The 13,872-nt window shown below is 53.6% G+C and overlaps 7 protein-coding genes across 7 annotated transcripts; 5 read left to right on the top strand and 2 right to left on the bottom strand.

The window, feature by feature from the left end:
- Positions 1-1,556: 1,556 nt before the first annotated feature.
- Positions 1,557-1,899, top strand: VC83_07134 (uncharacterized protein; the record flags this gene model as incomplete). The annotated part of the gene is made up of 2 exons (XM_024470712.1): positions 1,557-1,606; positions 1,689-1,899. 2 exons carry the CDS (start codon positions 1,557-1,559, stop codon positions 1,897-1,899), a joined length of 261 nt encoding a protein of 86 aa, XP_024321954.1.
- Positions 1,900-1,920: 21 nt separating this feature from the next.
- Positions 1,921-2,814, top strand: VC83_07133 (uncharacterized protein; the record flags this gene model as incomplete). The annotated part of the gene is made up of 2 exons (XM_024470711.1): positions 1,921-1,985; positions 2,262-2,814. 2 exons carry the CDS (start codon positions 1,921-1,923, stop codon positions 2,812-2,814), a joined length of 618 nt encoding a protein of 205 aa, XP_024321961.1.
- Positions 2,815-3,078: 264 nt separating this feature from the next.
- Positions 3,079-4,831, top strand: VC83_07132 (uncharacterized protein). The gene is made up of 4 exons (XM_024470710.1): positions 3,079-3,150; positions 3,215-3,529; positions 3,584-4,628; positions 4,697-4,831. Exons 2-4 carry the CDS (start codon positions 3,280-3,282, stop codon positions 4,737-4,739), a joined length of 1,338 nt encoding a protein of 445 aa, XP_024321960.1. The 5' UTR covers positions 3,079-3,150; positions 3,215-3,279; the 3' UTR covers positions 4,740-4,831.
- A 362-nt stretch (positions 4,832-5,193) lies between these two features.
- VC83_07131 (uncharacterized protein) lies at positions 5,194-6,722 on the top strand (the record flags this gene model as incomplete). The annotated part of the gene is made up of 5 exons (XM_024470709.1): positions 5,194-5,523; positions 5,576-5,612; positions 5,668-5,750; positions 5,799-6,178; positions 6,263-6,722. The coding sequence occupies 5 exons, from the start codon at positions 5,194-5,196 to the stop codon at positions 6,720-6,722; spliced, it is 1,290 nt and encodes a 429-aa protein (XP_024321959.1).
- Positions 6,723-7,340: 618 nt separating this feature from the next.
- Positions 7,341-8,678, bottom strand: VC83_07130 (uncharacterized protein; the record flags this gene model as incomplete). The annotated part of the gene is made up of 2 exons (XM_024470708.1): positions 7,341-7,544; positions 7,626-8,678. The coding sequence occupies 2 exons, from the start codon at positions 8,676-8,678 to the stop codon at positions 7,341-7,343; spliced, it is 1,257 nt and encodes a 418-aa protein (XP_024321958.1).
- A 122-nt stretch (positions 8,679-8,800) lies between these two features.
- VC83_07129 (uncharacterized protein) lies at positions 8,801-10,781 on the top strand (the record flags this gene model as incomplete). Its single annotated transcript, XM_024470707.1, has 2 exons — positions 8,801-9,771; positions 9,849-10,781. Exons 1-2 carry the CDS (start codon positions 9,100-9,102, stop codon positions 10,779-10,781), a joined length of 1,605 nt encoding a protein of 534 aa, XP_024321865.1. The 5' UTR covers positions 8,801-9,099.
- Positions 10,782-11,299: 518 nt separating this feature from the next.
- Positions 11,300-12,727, bottom strand: VC83_07128 (uncharacterized protein; the record flags this gene model as incomplete). The annotated part of the gene is made up of 1 exon (XM_024470706.1): positions 11,300-12,727. The coding sequence occupies one exon, from the start codon at positions 12,725-12,727 to the stop codon at positions 11,300-11,302; it is 1,428 nt and encodes a 475-aa protein (XP_024321866.1).
- Positions 12,728-13,872: the final 1,145 nt, after the last annotated feature.

Raw genomic sequence — 13,872 nt, 5'->3', positions numbered from 1 at the left:
AGATAACACACTGTCTTAGAAAAAGAGCCAAAGGGTCGTAGCTTAGACTATTCCACAACGCAGCAATCAGGTGTATGATATAGTGGAGTGGTTTAGACAAGTTGTAACAAATGTTGAGTCTGAGAACTCAGGGATAAGTCACAGGTTAGCACCTCACTGACTTTTCAGAAACAAGGAGTAACAAGATCAATGCTTGGAAGCTTGGAAAAAAAGGTGGAAGTATGTGATAGTCGATTTACTGTATTGTCTGCTTGCCCTTTCTTAAGGAAAGGGCAATCCTATTTATGCTAAAGGAGTGTAGTTCTCTCATTTTCCAAGACTTTCCATGACTAACCAGGATTGGTAACTGTAGTCGACGTAAGAGAATCCCATAGAACCATCTCTTAGGTTTGTAGCCTATAGGAAGTAAAAGGAGGTCCAAGGTCAGAGTACCCCTATAGACAAATTATGTCATAGACAAATTATGTCATATACAAATTATGTCATAACTTAACCAATCTTGTGGGTAACTAAAGAGCGATGACATGTAATGAATCATAGAGGTTCGTAGGAGCTTTTAGAGCTATCGTTCATGCTCCTAGGCCTCTAGTTGGTAGAGATATGTCATGTGGTAGTATGAGTGATGTCATGTAATGAATCATAGAGGGTTGTAGAGATATGCTATGTGGTAATATCGGCCCAGTAACTAAGGAGCGATGACGTGTAATGAATCATAGATGGTTGTAGCAATCGTTGAGTAGTATTGCTCTTGTTGTTGGTGTGATAAGCCAAAATATGTATAGTGACTTGTAGGTTTGAGGAGGAGATTTCCAAGTTTGCCCTTGAGTTTGATAGCAAACTGAGTGCAACGAATGTCAGTATGACAAGTAGATTAGCTAACTCAAGTCTAGTATTAGTCTTAGAACCATGTGATGTACAAATGTCACAGGTAGGTAGGAAGTAGGAAAGGTTAGTTATAAGTCTATGTTAGGAGCGCCCTACTCTAGCAACCTATGCTACCTAAGGCTGCCATTAGGCTATAAGACTAGAAGATGACTCCTAGCCCTAACTCAAAACTAAGACAGTAGGGGCCTAACCCTAAAAGAGTAGATAAGGTAGCTAAGCCCCCCTTAGGAAGGGCTTAGAGATTAGTCTGTTAAATAGCACACTTATTGCTTAGGCCTCTGGTTATAGCACGTTGCCTACCTAAACGCTTATAGCAAAGGTCAAAGGCATTATTTGTAGTACTAGCGCTAGAGAGTACTTTGTTAGTTAAGAGTCATTAAATTGAGCTTCTTTAGAGGCATCTATAAAGTGGAAAGAGGTTAGCTTGAGTTGATAATCTAAAAAGGATGGATCCTAGAAAATATATTAAGATATCATAAATACTTGTGTATTGACTTAACAGATCAGGTGGAGTGGCAGTAGTGGTGTAGTGGTGGAAGTAGTGGAGTGGCAGTAGTGGTAGTAGTGCAGTACTACGCCAACAGCGGTGGTGTGGGGGCTGCCAATTCCTTGCATACATAGTAGGTACATCCCCTCCCATACACTCTTCGCAGCAAAGTAAAGTACTCCCAATGCCAAACTTTCCCTACTTTACCTCTTCATTGGCCACGGGGGTTATCTGGTATAGAATATGGGCAAAAGTTTTATATACCCTGCAAGTTCAATAATAAGTTTTATATACCCTGCTGATTCTTACTAAGCAGGAAACCACTTAACGCGCTCGACGCGTTTGAGTCCGTCGCGTTGCCTCCCTTGCCCCCCTTTTCCGTCGCCTTCGCCGTGGCCCCTTTTGCCGTCGCCGTCGCCGTCGCCCGCCTTGCCCTCGCCGTCCCAGCTGACTCGCCAGCTGCTGCCCTCATTAAGGCACTCGACGACTCTTCGGAAGCCCTCGTCACGAGGCATCGGAAGTCCTGAGCTCGGCTCAGGCCCACGAGGATGGCTTCTCTTGGCGAGCTGACCGTTCCTATGAACGGTCAGCTCTACCTCGACCTAGACGCCTGGTCGAGAGCCCTTAACGACTGGGCCGAATGAGGCCGTCGAAAGGAGCGACAGCGAGGGGCCGACGGCGAGGGGGCTACGGGGGGCTACAGGGGAGGGGGATTGGGGCGTTTTTACTGGTTGAAAGATGTTTCATTTTTCGCAGGGTATATAAAACTTATCACGTAAATTGCAGGGTATATAAAACTTTTGCCCATAGAATATTAAAGAAGTTCCTTAATATTTCAATTGACGATCTCCGACCTGAGAATATTCTGCTCGATCGTGACCGCCTAAAGCTTGCAGACTTTGACTGTACGGCCAAGCTCGGGTCAGAATTTGAAGCGTGCATTTCTCCATACGGAAGAATACTTGGGAACGAAGGCGGCGTCGACAAAGGCACTGCTGGCAGTCTCGGTCCTCGAACGGAACAATTTGCACTTGGCTCGTTGTACATACTATCTAATCAATTATGGATTTGAAGTCTACGGTGACCGTTGCTTAGGCGACGATCCATCTGGGAAGGAGCATGGACCTACCGTTGTGGACCTGCTACAGAAGAAGATTTTCCCAGAGCTTTACGGAGACCCGATGATCGACTCTATCATCAAGAAGTGCTGGCACGGTGAATATAAAACAATCGGAGAGTTGGCAGAAAACACATCAAGGCTCTGTGGTCCTGATAACAGGGCTTCGGACGCGATGTCTTCAGACGACCTTGCAACAAAGAGGGAACTGTGCGAGGAATTAGTTGGACAGGGGGTCCTTGAGGCGCTTGGTTCGAATGATCCTCGACAACGCAGCCGGCAAATTGAGCGTAGGTGGGTTAGCTGGGAATTTTTGAATGCTTGATATAGAAAGATGGCTGTTCTCGCAGGTTATATAGCTGTTTAACCTGCAAAAAAGGGTTTGGGGAACGATATGATACCATGGAAGGTCGGTTGGTTACTCTCGCCTTGGGCATATATCGCAATGAGCTGATAATATGTAGTTCTAGAGAGTTGGCACTAAAACATGCTTAATTTGCAGGATTTCATGATTTCGTTGTTTTCGCGTCTTGTGAAGTTGAGTTTTGAAGGTCCCAACTATCGAACATAAGCGCAGTACCTTCCAGCAACTATAATCCAAACCAAGCTCTTTTGTGCAAAAAGTATGCGCATTCTTTGATGTAATCAAAAGAACTTATACGTAAGCCAATACGTCCGCGTGTTAAGGTCACTTTTACCCATCCCGACGGCTTATTCCTATTTAGGCCTAATTTATAAGCGTTTCGAGTCCTAATTTCTTTGCCTTGATGTTGGCTATTCGTTATCCGCCATGCCATACAAACTGAGATATGTTCGCATGGACAAGGACGACCTTGCATGGGAGAAAGGCGACGAGGAGGCCGAGACATGGGAGAGGTCACTCAGCAAGGCAGAGACATACGCCATCGCCAACCTCATCAAGAAGTACAGGCCTGGCGAGGCCTCGGAACTTCACAGGCCGATCAGAGGGGGCTACAACATTTTCTACCGCCTGGAGTATAAGGATGGGTCGTCGGCGGCTATGAGGATCCCTTGCAAAAGTACCTATATAGATAGCATTTATGTCCATGCAGGAATTTACTAAACTAGAGCAGGTATTGTCAAGTTCCCTGAGGAGAAGGTTCGCTATGAGGTGGCCACGATACGGTATATTGCGGCGAAGACCACTATTCCGGTGCCTAACATCTACCACTTTGGAACTGCAGCCGAGAATCCCACCGGGCTAGGGCCATTCATCATTATGGATTATATTGAACATGACAGGACAATGTCTGACGCCCTTAACGACCCCACCCTTACGCCTGATGAGTCTCACGTCCTAGATCCCACTATCAGTGAGCAAAAGCTAGAGTTTCTCTACAGGCAGATGGCCAACATTGTCCTACAGCTGTCTACCTTAACGTTTCTTCGAATAGGGTCCTTGGTCCAGGATAATGACGGACAGTTTTCCGTGTCTGGGAGGCCTCTCATCCAGAATATGAACTCCCTACTAGAGTTCACAGGGTTCACTCCAACCCTACTGCCATCCCAACAGTACTCTAGCTCCGACGAGTGGTATTCGGCCCTGGCCGATATACATCTAGCACAGCTAACGTTCCAGCATAACGATGCTGTTCTAGATGAGGACGATGCGCGGGACAAATACGTCGCTCGTCAGCTATTTCGGCGGCTCGCATCGGATGGGCGACTAGATTCCGGATTTGAGATGAAGGACAACCGTAACAGTGCATCCAAATTCCGACTGTACTCTGAAGACCTACGTCCGTCGAATGTCTTGATTGATAAGGACCTCTGCGTGGTCGGTGTCATAGACTGGGAGTTCGCCTACGCTGCACCAGAACAGTTTTCCTTCGATCCTCCTTGGTGGCTTCTGTTGAAGAGCCCAGAATACTGGCCCAGCGGTTACACACCCTGGATGGAAGCGTACGAACCTCGTCTCGAGACTTCCCTCCGCGTCTTGGAAGGCGAAGAGACGAAGATACGGGCTAGCTCCGAAATCGCCGGAGGTATGGCGAGTCTGTCCCTGTCTCTTTCACAGCGGATGCGAAAAAGCTGGGAGAGCAAGACGTGGATGATCAACTATGCAGCTAGGAACAGCTGGGCGTTCGATTTCATATTTTGGAGGTTCTTAGATGCCAGGTATTTTGGGCTCAATGAGGAGACGGATTACCACGCGAGACTGGGCCTTCTAACCCAGCAGGAAATAGAGGCGATGGAGCCTTTCGTCAAGATGAAGCTGGAGGAGGGTAAGGAACGGATTCTGGTTCTGTGGGATCATGAGAGCGCGGCAGACCAGTTAGCCAAAGTCATGGTCTGAAGTCGTGCTCAGTAGAAGCAAGCTGGTATGTCGGCTTTCCCGGGCAGTTGGGGTCCCGTTTGACTTAATCGGAATGCTAAAGGTCTTGGCCAGCCACGGAAGTATTGCATCAACCTTCTTGCCAGCTGGCTTGAACCGCTCTCATCACGATATGAGAAGGTAATGGCGAGGGTGCTGGCAAAAGTGCGTAGTCTGAATTGGAAGTCGAGGCACTAGAATGATTTAGTGCTGTCGGCAGGAAAATACAGTCATTGTCCTATCAGTTGTTGAGACAAAGGGCATGGGGAAATTCAACACAATTATATCAAAGATGCGAGTTGATGTTATAACAATTGTTCCTGTGGTTGAAAGCAAGGGGTTCGCTAAGCTGTGAACCTTCCATAACTTATGTTGAGGTCAATCCACCCTTTAAGCTTCAGCGCGCCTTGCCTTGGGGGGATCTTGGTCATATCAGATCCTCCCACTGACACATCTCTGGAATCGTCTTTAACTTCGAGGTCTCGCTCTTTCTTTTCTGGTCGTCGCAGCATATTTATCATGTCGTCGGCACACGCTCCTAACTTCTCTGATAATGCTGAGTCGACGGGGATGCTGTGGATTCATGTTGCGTTCCCGTTGACTTTCATTGCGGGCGTTCTTGTGGGAATTCGTTTCTGGTGGAGGTATAGCCAGACTGGTTCTGTTGGGAAGTCTGACTGGTGTGTTCTTGCTGCGCTGGTGAGAATTGCCCCCGAAAAGATTGTATAGACCTATCGTAACGAGTCTCTAGGTAAATGCATTTATCCAACTAGCTCTTGGAGCCGTTGGTTTGTTGCATCTTTCTCTTGCTTGCCGTTGAACGAAATCTGACAGCTCATTTAGCAATGCTTCGGTGGGGTTTTGGCCACCACGTTCAGTACCTGATCAAGCATAATGGCATCAAATATGTTCAGATGTCGGGCATGGTAAACAACCCTTCTTTTAATTCCGTAACCTCCCTCTGACAGCGCCAGTACTTCTACATCTACCAAATCTTCTACAAAATGCTCGTCTCCTTCACCAAGCTCTCCTTCCTCTACCTCTACCTCGACATCTTCACCGGCCACCCCCGCTTCCGCACCATCTGCCAGCTAACAATCTACTCCGTCTGGGCGGCCCTCATCGCCTTCACCCTCGCCACCACCTTCCAATGCGATCCCATCAAGTTCAACTGGAACAATACCATCAAGGGCGGGCACTGCTTCAAGGCCTCGCCCTTCTGCTACGCCCACGCTGGCTGGAACACCGCTTTTGACATCTTTGTCTTTCTGCTTCCCATTCCCGTCATCCGCAGTCTACAAATTGGACGGAACCAAAAAGCCGCCTTGATGGGCGTTTTCATCCTCGGAGCCTTGTACGTCCCCCTCCCAGCCCTACCCATCCCCCCACCCCCCTTTCAAAGCTCTAATAAACACCACACTAACCCCCCTCCCCACAGTGTCTGCATAACCTCCGTCATGCGCGTAATCTTCCTCGACATCGCCGCCAAAACCGTCGCCGACGATATAACCTTCAGCACCAACCGCGCCTTCCTCTGGACACACATCGAGTCCTGCGTCGGCATCATCAGCGCCTGCCTCCCCACCCTCAAAGCGCCCATCTGGCGCGTCCTCCCCAAACTCTTCCCCTCGTCCTGGCCCAGCCGCGACCGCTACAATCTCAAGGACGTGACGAAGGGGTCTGCGGCAGCGGCGGGGAATGGGGGGTTGAAGGATGGCAGTGTATTGGAGGGGAGTAGGGCGAGGGATTCGGATGGGGATACGCAGGGGAGTCAGGAGCAGATTATGGGGATTAAGAAGACGGTTGATGTGAGGGTTGTGAGGGGAGAGGGGGTGGAGGAGGAGGAGCAGCAGCGGAAGCGGAGGGTAAGGAGGGATCGGTTTGGGGAGGCGGTGTAGGGTCTCAGGGGCTGTGGCGCTGGTGCGTAAGACTTTGTTTCTTGGGCTGGTGGGGTAGGGCGGAGGTTTTTTGGATAGAACGGTTGAAAGGGGGGGTTTAGAGTGTATATCCCATAAATCGAAAAATGTCGATTGTGTAACTAGCAGGGAGAATACAATGGGTGTTTTATGCCATCTTCGAGCATTTTTTGCTGCGTCCCACTAACGATTCTATCTATCGTCTAAAGCTCCATCGCAAAGGCCCGTGATCTTCCCATTTCCCCCGAGATTACTATCATCCCGGCCTATGCACCAGCCTGTGCGTTGCTGCTACCTTCATCGCTTTGGCACTTTCTCTTGCAGCAGCGGAGTTCTAACTCGAGCAGGGCTCCTAGCCTTCGTGCCATCTCTGCCTTATTATTTCAAGTAATGTAAGGGATCCGTGTATCCTTTCCATGCACTTACGCAAACCCTCGGGGCACGCCACCTGGTTACGGCCACTCCTCTCGTAAACGTATTAGGACGTCCGACCCACGTCGTGGCCACGCGATGCATCCACTCCCCCCCAGGCTTCGTCGCAATGAAACCACATCCCCTGTACGACCTGGCCCCATCTCCTTCATCACCCCCACCCCCATCCTACCTCCCCAGCCCCCCAACCACCGCCCCAACCATAACAGCAACCTCCCTCTCCCACTCCGCCATCCGCCTCTCATCTCTCATCTTCCCCGCCCCACTCGGAACCTGACACCCCCTCGCCACCGCCTCCGCCACCATATCCCTAACCGCATTCCTATTACTCTTCAGCGTCCTCGCCTGCATGCCCCCCGCCTTAACCAGCTCCTGCACGCGCGGCGACAGCGCCGATGCAAGGCTACGCCAAAAATAGCTGGTGAGACTATTCGTCTCTAGCGCTGCTAGTACCGGGACGAGGAAATTTGGTGGCGTGGAGAGCGAGGGGAGGGTGGGGGCTTTGAGGGAGGAGAGCAGGAGTTCGAGGGCGACGAGGTTTTGGCACCGGGAGGAGACGAGGAGGAGTGCGTCGTCGAGGGTGCGGAGGACGCCGAGGGCGCGGATTATGGAGGTTGTGGAGGTGGTGAGGGCGACGCGGAGGTACTCTTGGATGGATTGTACCATCCACTCTGCTTCGAATCTTATGCTCTTCCCTCTCTTCGGTGGTTGTGGGGAGAGCAGGTAAAGCGTCTGTAAGGCGGAGGTGGCGCGGGACTTTGCGTCCTCAGCTTGTGCGTAGGTGCTGCCGGAGCCGGTGAGTGTTGACATGGAGAAATCCCGCACGACTTGCTGGGCTTTGGCGTGAAGTGATCGTTCAGCTGGTGCGATCAGTTCGCGCTGTAAGGCGGCGATGGCGTGGACTTTCTCTAGGTTCTCCCCCTCTTCGCCGGGGCCATTAGCGGCTAGCAGCGCGCGACAGGAGAGAATTGTGTTTGAAGCGCGGACAGTGGAGCGGTGGTCATCGCGGGACTGGGCGTTACGGGGCTGCTGCTCGGACATCTGGACTTCGAGCTGGCGACCTAGTTGGAGGGCGCGGCCGACAGAGCGACCTAGGCGGACAGTGTGCCATAGGCGCTCGGAGACGCGTTGGACTTCTTCAGCGGCTTCGTGGCGCGAGATGACTTCCTGCTCGAGGCGTTTGTAGGAGTCGTTTAGGGAGGCTGCTTGGGAGGAGAGTTCGCTGACGATGTGTTCTGAGGCGTGTGCTTGGGTTTCGGTGTGCGAGAGGAGGGGGAGGGCGGAAGCGGAGGTGAGGGTGTGGATGTGGGAGTCGACTTCTTGGATGTCGAAGAGGACGCTGGAGAGGGGGGTGGAGAGGTCGAGGGGGGAGTCGGTCGCGTTGTTGGTGGTGAGGACGAGGGTGTTGGCGAAGGCGGGGGCGGAGAAGGAGGGATCGAGGAAGAGCTCGTAGTCGATGTAGGAGGGGTCGGAGGCTTCGGCTGAGTTGTTGGAGGTGGTGGCCATTGCGACTGCTGGTTGTGGTAGTGGGATTATGCTACACTGGCTTTGGCATTATGGTGAAGTCGCAAATGGTGAGTGCGTTGATACTGTGACTGTGTTAACTAGCCACTAAGTTATATCAAAGATTTGTGAAGCCGTCACAGAGAGCACCGGATGGATTGTTTCGCCGCGATCCGTAAGTTTATGGGAAGCTTGGACCATGGATCGGTGCGTCATGGCTCAAGTCCAAATGGTTTTGTTAGTCCTTAACTAAAAACTGGGACTGTGTCCGAACCTTGCAACTTCATCAACAAATCCCTCCAGCATATCATTATCACCCATAGATCGGCCCCCAGCTCGAGAAATGTGCTCAATCGAGGAGTGAATGCGATTCTAAGCGCGAGCCGACACTCATCCGCGCCTCCGAAGCTCTCCCACCATCACGATGCCTCTCTTCGACGCACGCGACGTCCTCTCCTTCCCCGGCGGGAACAACGCCAGCGACACCGTCATCGCGGGTATAAACTTCAATCTCACAACTCTCCAGCACTGGAACTACACCCTCTACTCTAACGGCACGCTCTCGAATAATTCGAACTGCTTCCTGACCTTCGAGTCATACACCCCCCACCTCCTCCCCAACGGCACATTCCTCAACACAACATCATGCTATAGCCCCTTGAACGGACTCGGGAACCGTGCGAAGCCCGGTATTGCTCTAGGCGTTTTCTTTGGTCTCAGCCTTGTCTTCACAATGATCAACCTGCGCAAGCACGGCAGGCTCTTCCTGCCATCTGAGAAGAGGTTCCACGCCATCGGACGCCGCTGGCAATGGTACTGGATGCTCTGGGTGGCAGGGTGTGGGATGGCCAGCGGCTTCACCAGCGTCGATGTCGACCGCTACTACCTCCCCGAGTGGCCGCTAATCCTCAACTCCATATTCTGGTACCTGATGATTCCCAGCACACTGGCCATCGTGTGGGAAAGCGTGCGCCACTGGGGCAGTTGGCAAGAGCGCCAACTCATCGACCCAGACCCCTTCATACTAAGCCAAAACGATAAAAGAGGCCGGAGGGAATTCTATATGCCCCTCGTCTTCTACGGCTTCGGTTTCCTCGTGAGTCCCCTAACCTGACCCCTACACCCACCCACCCCCAAGTCGGAAAAAAACACCCCACTAACACCCCCCCCCAGCACTTCTTCATGGCCGTCCCCCGCAACTGGACACCAATCTCCTACCAACGCTCGCCCTCCCAATCCCTCCAAGTTGCCGCCCCCCAAGCCACAGACGGCCGCTTCAAAGCCGGCGCCATCTTCCTCTTCTTCGCGTGGCTCACGATCCTCTTCTCCCTCGCCCACTCCATGCACTACTACACCCCCCGCCCCTCCCTCCTGCGCACCCTCGCCTCCACCCCACCGGCTTTCCTCCTCACCCTCCCGCTCTCTCTCACGATCGTAGCGTACCAATTCCTCGCCGCTTTCTCGTTTGCGCATAGCCCGCTCAACCTCTCCGCTTCCCCGGCGATAATTTATTCCTTGGGCTGGGCGCCAATCGTGCTTATCTTCATCATCTACGAGGTGGCTGGGTACACGTACCCCAACGAGGACCGCGAGCTGATCCGCCAGCGCCGCCTCCGCGGCCAGGAACTCGATAGGGAGATGGGGTATAACCGCAAACCACCCTGGTGGCGCCGTCTCAACGGTAACCACAACCTGACTGTCCAGCAAGCCCTAGCGAGGAACGCGCAGGAAGTCAGCGGTGCCCCAAGGGCCGCAGATTGGTCAGCAAAGGACGACGTAGAAATGTCCCCCCTCCCCTCAAAACGCAATGCCGAACGCGAGGTGCGGATTGACAACACCCCCGCTGGCCGCGCCTTAGCGCGCCACGAGAGTCGCAGGGAGGCAGAGCTGGATGAGCGGGTGCGAGAGGCTGCTATGGCACTATTCACGCCGCCTGTAGAGAGGAAGAAGACGGATATTGCGTATTTGATGGGGGATGATATGGATGGGAGGGGGGGGCCGGGGGCGGGGACGGGGGTGGCGTGGGATGAGTGTGGAAGGAGTGGGAGTACGGGGAGTGTGGCGTCGGGGACGACGATTGTGGGGGGCGAAGCCGCAGGTTGTTAGGAGTATGTTGGATATTTAGGGTAAAGGTAAAAAAGGGGGGGGGGCGGGGGTGGGGTTTGGTTGGGATTGGTTTGGGGGTTGGATACTGGGATAATATGGTATATGGGATGGGAATAACTAGATACACCTCGGCGGTTACGGGCATGGGGCTCGAATTCGCTCTTTTAATATATATTTATGCACATACACCTGCACTTTCATCCTTCCGAGCAGTAGTTGTGTATATATTTCCTCTCTTCAAACAAAATCTAAGCTGTTTTGGATATGCTGAAAATAACTGAGTTATACCTCCCCCCTTTCTAAGTGTAAGAAACATCAACACCCACACCCATCACGTCCACATGTCCCCGCCCGCAGCGGTACAGTCTAAGCGCCCCCCTCAACACTCTCCATCCTCTCCCCGCCCCCCTCCCCCTCAACATCCCTCATCAACCATCCCATCATCCCCCACACAGCCCCCATAGCCTCAACCCTCTCCTCCGCACTAAAAAGATCCCACCACCTACTCCTCCACACCGTCACTCCCCCCCCTCCCCATCCCCCCCTTTACACCCTGGCCCAACCCCATCCCCCCCCTCGACCCCGTCAAGGCCCTCCAGCCCCACCAACACCCCCCTCCCAACCCGCAACCGCGAAATAGCAACATGGTGATTCAAACAGCTCACCAAGAAGACATCATCCCACTCCGCGCCGGGCTGCCGGCCGATACACTGATATCGCGCCTTCCGGTCCCAGGTCGTGGAGGGGGGGCGGAGCTGGCGGTATGCGTCGTACAGGGAGGCTGTTTTGCGGGTTGGGCGGCGTTTTGGGGGAGGGCGGGGGCCTGTAGAGGAGGGGGTAGGGAGGTCTAGTGCGGGTTTGGCAGCGGTTGTAGGGGTAGCGGCGGGAGTTAGAGCAACAGCCATACCCTCTTCCTTCCCGATTGGGCCGCCTGGTCCGCCGCCCCAGCGCGGTTTGAAACACCACCATTTCGCCGGGTCGGCGGGGTCGTGTTTTATTTCCTCCCTGCCTTCGCGGTTGCGCTGCTGAGCTGCTACGAAGAGCGCAGCAGTTTCGCGGGCGAGATCGAGGAGCTCATCGAGGGGTTTGTCGAAGGATGTAGCGTGGCGCGCGGACAGAGCGGCGAGGGGTCCCTCGATGATGCCGCCGCGGGCGGAGAGGCAGTCGGATGGGGTGCGGTAGATGAAGGAGATGTTTGTAGGAAACGAGGATGGCGGGGAGGAGTTGGGGAATGTCGAGTTTGGGGGGGGTGAGACGGAGGGACCGATGTGGAGACGTGGTTCGACGCGGGGGAGGGAGACATTGCAGCTGAAATCGTAGGCGACGAGTTTGACGAACGTGGCGAGCAGGGCGGCGCGGAAGTCGGGAGGGGTTTGGGAGCCGGTGCCGGAACGGATGTGGATGCGTTGGTGCGCGGGTTCGGGGTCGGCGAGCGGTTCGGGCCCGGAGAGGGAAGTGTCGACCCAGAATCCGGAGATGAGCTCGAGGTTCTTGAAGAACTCGTAGGCGTTGCCGAGGCGGGCCGGGGGGGTGGAGGGGAGGCGGCGCACGGTGCGGAAGGCTGCGGAGTTGGGGGTGGAGAGTTCTTTCATGCGCTCGTTGTAGGTGGCGCGGCCGGGGGCGGGGCGGCCGTTGTTGAGCGGGGGAGGTGGGATGGGGGGGGTGTCGTCGAGGTCGTCGGCGTCGGTGTCGGAGGAGGTGGGGAGCGGGGTGGACCAGGAGGAGGGGGGGAGGAAGGAGGGGTCGGGCAGGAGGGAGGTAAGGGGCGCGTTGGGGATGATGTGTAGCCCGAGGGCTTCGAAGTGTGTGAGTTTTATGTCGGCGGGCCGCTGGATGCCGCGGATGTAGGTGCGTAGCGGGATGTCTTTCCGGTGGGGGTGGCGCGGTGCCCGGGGCGCGAGGGAGGAGAGAGGGGAATCGGACGGGTGTCGGGGGGGGGATCTCATGCGGTTGGCTTGGTTCGGCTGGTGCTGCTCCTGGAGGACCTGTGGTATGAAACGTCAGATGGGTGCCAAGCGCGTTTTGAGGGAGCGCGGATGCAGTATGCCCGCTGTATCCGGTGGACGGATGCGGAATTGAGGCTATGCGACGGGGAATCCCGCCGGAGATGGAGAGGAGCGCTGCGCGATACTTCATGGAGACAGACGATGGGTGAGTGCCGCACGAACTGGAGGCCATGGGGGAAGGGAGGGGGCCAGGGCACACCAGAAGCCGGGCGAGCAAGCCACGAATAGATGGTCACAGAACGGATGAACTCTGGGGAGTACCCTTATGTCTATGAATGCTATGGACGCGCATTTATAGGCTGAAGGGCGGATGTAGAGACAGTAGACAGAGGTTGGTATGACATACCTGGAGCGGCTCTGGCTCCCGCGCTGGCAACTTGGAGTATAACCACCGCTGAACATGGCTGCCAGAGATTGGCTGGCAGGATGGAGAAAGATAAGAGAGGCAATAGAAATGTTTTGTCTATATCATGTCGAGTAGCTGTGAGTATATGGTATAACTATAGTATATATAGCTAGGGAAGAGACGTCGTTGAATGTTTTTGAGGGGGGGATGTTTGTTGTAGTTCGAGAGTGTGGGGTTGGGTGGCTGGCGTTGGTGTGGTATGGCCCCATAGACACTAAGGTGACAACACCTGTATAGTGGGACGATAGTGGAAGGATAGTAAAGGACCGTATAGGCACAGGACTGGATAGTTGGGGAGAATAACTCCGTCCGGGACACCGGTTCACATCCGGGGACGCACGAGAATGCCAGATAGGGCAATTTGGTGTAATATATGCTGTGCGATGTTGTGCTGTTCCGACGCGGTTGTAGACGGGGTATTAAGAATCGCACAAGCGCTTGCTTAGCACTTCATTTACCTGTCGTAGGTTTTAGTTCTCTGCTTTTAACAATGCTAATTAATGCATTATACAATGCACCCTTTGCAAACTAGTTAACAGCTGTATAGATTAAGGTTAGAGAGCTATTTTAATGATGCGCAATTGTGATGAGGCTTTAGTTGGGTTATTTAGTGTCTAAGAAACCTATGGTTAAGCGGTGTTTAGGTGAGAGGTTGGAGGTGTTAGCGTTCTAAACCTTA

Source organism: Pseudogymnoascus destructans (assembly GCF_001641265.1).
Source record: "Pseudogymnoascus destructans isolate 20631-21 unplaced genomic scaffold scaffold_18, whole genome shotgun sequence".
NCBI lineage: Eukaryota > Fungi > Ascomycota > Leotiomycetes > Thelebolales > Thelebolaceae > Pseudogymnoascus > Pseudogymnoascus destructans.
The sequence above is the reverse complement of the archived record's forward strand: the minus strand, read 5'-3'. Positions and strand labels throughout refer to the sequence as shown.

What these genes read in the sequence shown, in the direction of transcription:
- VC83_07132 (XM_024470710.1), top strand. Translation starts at nt 3,280, where the DNA reads ATGCCATACAAACTGAGATATGTTCGCATGGACAAGGACGACCTTGCA. An exon ending in TATGAGGATCCCTTGCAAAA is followed by an intron (nt 3,530 to 3,583) that starts GTACCTATATAG and finishes AAACTAGAGCAG; the next exon opens with GTATTGTCAAGTTCCCTGAG. An exon ending in TGGAGGTTCTTAGATGCCAG is followed by an intron (nt 4,629 to 4,696) that starts GTATTTTGGGCT and finishes AGCAGGAAATAG; the next exon opens with AGGCGATGGAGCCTTTCGTC.